Raw genomic sequence first — 5,074 nt, forward strand, 5'->3', positions numbered from 1 at the left:
TCACCCTTGCCTAGGAAAGAATCCACTTATATACCCATCCCATCTCCCTGAAATTTAAAAGATATAATGGAACGATAAGGATCAGAGTCCTTAGGAGATTTTTGGAGACAATACAGCAGAAATGACAGTGACAAAGAGAATTGGGAACTACCTCTGAGGGTCTTCCTTCATCCATCTGTTCTGAGGCCCAGATAATTAGCAAATAGCATTATAGGGTATCTACAATGTCCTTAGTAGTAAGTGAAATTCAGAAGAATGGTAAATATGTCTTGACTTTAAAGGGGTATTTGTTGATGCTGAGTCATTTCAGTTGTGTCTTAATCTAAATGACCACATTTGGAATTTTCTTGGCAAAGATATTGGAGTGGTCTGCCAATTTCTTCTCCAACACATTTTACAGATGAGGAAACTGAGGTAAAGAATGTTAAGTGACTTACTCAGGGTCACACAGCTAGTGTCTTGAGGCCAGATTTGAACTCTGAAAGATGAGTCTTCCTACCTTCATGTCCAATACTCTATCCACTGTGCCACCTAGCTGCCACCAAGAAGCTACTATGGCTATAAAATATAAGGAAGTAAAGTGTAGAGAACAAGAGAAGATTCAAAGATCTTCACTCTCCAGATTTCTTTGCCTTTTACCAGCACACTTTTCTTCAGAGTTGCATCTGCCTTATGGACTTTCCCTCTTATTGGTGAGTCCCTGCTCTGAACTGTCATATCATGAGATACTCAAACCTCCAGTTACTCTTTGTGTCCTCCCCCTCCCTTTTTTTGGAGCTTTTTCCCCCCTTTCTTCTCATCCAGCCCTTCTCTTTCTTGTTTCACTTTATGTATTGTCTTTGCATGCTAGAATGTAAACTCTTTGAGAGTAGGAATTAAATTTTAAAAATTGGCTTATAATTGTATTTAGTAATGGCTGACATCACAGTTAAGTGTTTTATCAATAATCTGACTATTATTCTCAGAGAGAGAGTGGGAGAGGAGATACACACATAAACACACACAGAGAAAGTGAGAGACAGACAGACAGAGAGATAGAGAGAATAATAGATATAGACATAGCCTTTATAATATCAAAAGTATGAATTCTATTAGAAGAGAGAATAAAAATTCAGATATATCCAGAAATTTCTCATACTTATTTAAAGCCCATTTAGAAGATTGGAGAAGTTGGTGAAAGATTAAATGATGAAACTGTTGAGGGACTTGATGAGATTGATAGATGGGAAATTTTTTTACACATACAGAGGACCTAAGAACAAGACCATTCTATTATCCGGGAATCAGGGTTGGACTTAAGTGATAATTTGAGTATCTGGCTGGACATGTTGCCTAGGTGTTTGGTTTCATGAAAATCTATCTACCTACCTTGTTTATGTGAACAAATGATTCTAATGAGTGGCAATTTGCATAATTTTAGGGATTCATTTACTTGTTTCTCAGCCATCTGTACTTAGCTGTAGTTGAATTTAGGGAATTGTGTAACCTCTAGAAAGAGTTGATTTTGTTGTTGTTTGTTTTCCGCTGACAGCATGTCTATTTTCTATTTGTTCCTCATATGGAACTATAGTTCCCTAAACACCATTGCCCATGAAACTCATCTATTAATTCCAAGGGATGCTTTATTCACTGAACTTATTCCTACTGTTCTAAACAGAAACAGTCTGCTGGAGTAAAACTGATAAAGGAACATATGTTGAATTTTCCCCATATCTCTCCTGTAAGCCGTACAGCCATTTGAACAGAGCTATTGAGGATGGCAGAATGGAAAATGACCTACCAAGGGAATGACTTAAAGGACTGTTGTCATATAATTGAGTAAATAGGAGTTGTTGAAGGTATTTTGTAAATTATTTGTTTAGAACAAAATCAATTTTCTTTGAAAAAATTGCTTTTTAAAATATCATTCTTTAAAAATACAAATACATGAAGGTGTGCGATTTATCAAGCAAAATAATATGCCTCTAATAACTCAGTGGTACCACTTCAGTTGCTGTTTCTTTAATAACAAAGAAATGAGAATAATAAATAATGCTGGAAAGGATGAGTACTAAACACATTGTCACCATTAGGTAGTGTTGTTTGCCATTCACTAGGATGATCTTATGCTCACCTTCTGTGTGATCTGCTAGTGCACTGGTGTTGCAGAGGTGTTCTCTACGGTTTAGGTCTTACTGGGCTGGAGCCATCTTGTCCTGACTTTTAGACCTGTTCTCAAATTTTTAATATAAGAATTTACACCTAAAATATCAGCAAGCAATCAAAATCAGGGTTTGATTTATTGTTTTGTTGATTGACTAGACTAAACTTAAAGTGCATCAGGCTTCTATGTCTTTTTTTCTCCAAGAGATGATAAACATTTATGAACAGGCCCTCATTATAGGAAAACAGTAATCTCCTATTCCTCAACTCTGTCTATAAAATGGAGCTGATTTTTTTTTATTAAAGGTGGTAGAGTCCTCCCAGAAGATGGTGGCCTTCAGGTGGCAGTGCTTGGCGCTGGCATTGTTCTTTACTTCTGATCTGCTGTTCTGCCTGGTCTCTGAGGACGAGGACATGAAGGCCATGGCCCAGCCTCATCCTCCTCGAAAGAAGAAGGACATTCACGATTACAATGATGCGGACATGGCACGGCTTCTGGAGCAATGGGAGAAAGATGATGACATAGAAGAAGGGGACCTTCCAGAACATGAAAGACCTTCACCACCAATAGATTTCTCTCAAATTGATCCAGGCAAACCAGAGAGCATATTGAAAATGACAAAAAAGGGAAAAACCCTTATGATGTTTGCAACGGTGTCAGGAAATTCCACAGAAAAGGAGACTGAAGAAATAACCAGCTTGTGGCAGGGGAGTCTTTTCAATGCCAACTATGATGTTCAAAGGTTTATTGTTGGGTGAGATTGTGCTATCTTCATGCTTCAAGATGGCAGCTATGCTTGGGAGATCAAAGACATTTTGATAAGCCAAGAGAGATGTACTGATGTAACTGTGGAGGGGCAGGTATACCCTGGCAAAGGAGGAAGTAAATTTAAAAATAAAAGGAAGCCAGAAAACAAGAAAAGGGGAGATAAAACTAGGTTCTTTAAAGAAGACAATCAATCCTCAAGACAGAAAGATGATCTATGACAAACATATTAATGGAACTTTGAGAGGAGCAATTAGGAAGACATCAGCATTTTTACAGTAACTTGAGGATTGGGAGGATTGGGAAGCTGATTACATTTATTTCTGTGAAATTCTCAGTTGGGGTTAGGTGAGTCATCAGGGATTATGATGTTTAAAAGACTTCAGTGTAAAGATGGAAGTTTACTTATTAAGTTTGAGTTGTTTTTAGTCACAGGAAAGTTAATACTTAACATAAAATCACTTTAAACTGTGACATATTTATAATTCTCTTATCTGTTTAAAATTGACAGGTCACTTGTCCATTGTGGACGTTCCTCCATTATAAATAAGTAAAAACAAGATCATCACTGTTAAAAGTATACTTTTCCTGTCCTAAAAAGAACTAGAAATCTTTCATGACGGTTAGGCTTTTTTGTGGTTAGGAAAAAAGATGTGTTAGAGGGTTTTGTTCACATGAACCATTAAGACTTTATTGACTTAATTAAGTGAAATTCTTAATGCTAGATACCCCTTTCTTTCAATATATTGCTGAGAAACTGTTGAGAAAAAGTGTTATAGAAGGATTTCATTGGGCTTACATTCTTGGAAACTGGTTCTGGAACATCTAAAAGGTTTTATATAGGAGAGTAAATTTGTTTGTTCAAGAGAGAACATTTGTTCAAAAAATCCAGGAACGTATAGACTACTACTGATTTGTTAGAAAAGGGAAAAAAAAACGTGATAAAGCCTTGCAGTTTCTGGGCAAAGTATAGGAAGGTTTCTCTTAATTCTGCTTAATTTTTTGTTGTTGTTGTTGAAAAGATGATGATCTCGGGTCAGTATTGTCTGGACTGCCAATGTTCATACATATGCTTTTCTTGTTTCCTCAGCATTTAGAAAAGTAGCTTTAAAGATTTGTCATAATAATTAATGAGCATTTGTATTTTTATAAAACTGGGCAGCCATTTTAGAAGTTTGTAAATATTCATGAACAGAAAAGTCCATTCTAGCATTCAGCACAGTATTGGATTACTTCATTTGTAATTAAGATATTTGATTTTTAAAAGTGCCTAATTCTGTTTTCATGATTTTGTTTTGTGTGGCACTTACATGGTACTTTGTTATTGACTGGCTTTGCTCATGAATGAGTTGTGAAATTTATATACAATTATAATCTTTAAGAATTAAAATTATTTGAAAAATCTGAAAAAAAATAAAGGTTGTAGATTTCTTGAACAGTCTAAGTAGAAGCTAGTTCTCCATTTTCTCTCACCATCAAAGCCCAGTTTCATTCCTTTATTTATTACATTTCAAGGAACACAAAAAAGGGACCTTGATATCACAAATTCTTCTTCTTATAAAAACACAGACTCCATAAGCAAAAGAAAAGTACAAAGCACATAGAATATAATATACAATAAAAACAAAACTTCTACCAAGTGGCTATTATTTATTGTTCTCACAAACTTTGGAAGTTTCCTTCACATAGGCCTGATCTAAACTGAGGAGTTCTAAACAGTGTGTAATTTGAATGTGATTTGATGTGATTTGCTCACCACTGCTACTCCCTTTAGAGAAGAAAAAATGCTGTAAACTTGATTCTGGGTTCAATAAATAAAGTAGTAGAAATTCTGAAAAAACTATGAACCTTGGCACTCATGACATGGGAAATGGATTTAGTATCCAAGTAGACTTAGATGAAGATTGAAACTCCTATGTTGTGATATTCTTTATTGATAATAATTATGTTGATAATATGGTATCAAAACATGACTTTGGTTTACTTCCTGTCAAGATGGCGGCTTAGAGAAAGCTAAAGTTCAGATCTCCTGAAACCCTTCCTTACCGATCTCAAACTGAATGCTCCTAGGGCACCGAAATTCAAAACGATCAACAGCATAGACCCTGGGAATCCTCCTCCTGGACCTGGATCAAAAGGTACGCCCCCCCCCAAAAGCCAGAACCC

At 35.9% G+C, this 5,074-nt stretch overlaps 1 protein-coding gene across 1 annotated transcript; it reads left to right on the top strand.

The window, feature by feature from the left end:
• The first annotated feature begins 2,460 nt into the window (after positions 1 to 2,460).
• On the top strand, positions 2,461 to 4,246 carry LOC103097330 (LRP chaperone MESD-like). The gene has a single exon (XM_056810589.1). The coding sequence runs from the start codon at positions 2,470 to 2,472 to the stop codon at positions 2,899 to 2,901; it is 432 nt and encodes a 143-aa protein (XP_056666567.1). The 5' UTR covers positions 2,461 to 2,469; the 3' UTR covers positions 2,902 to 4,246.
• The last annotated feature ends 828 nt before the right edge of the window (positions 4,247 to 5,074 follow it).

This window comes from Monodelphis domestica, chromosome 1, assembly GCF_027887165.1.
Source record: "Monodelphis domestica isolate mMonDom1 chromosome 1, mMonDom1.pri, whole genome shotgun sequence".
Classification (NCBI taxonomy): Eukaryota; Metazoa; Chordata; class Mammalia; order Didelphimorphia; family Didelphidae; genus Monodelphis; species Monodelphis domestica.

Excerpts from the sequence above, each read along its gene's own strand:
- LOC103097330 (XM_056810589.1), top strand. The coding sequence starts at position 2,470 with ATGGTGGCCTTCAGGTGGCAGTGCTTGGCGCTGGCATTGTTCTTTACT.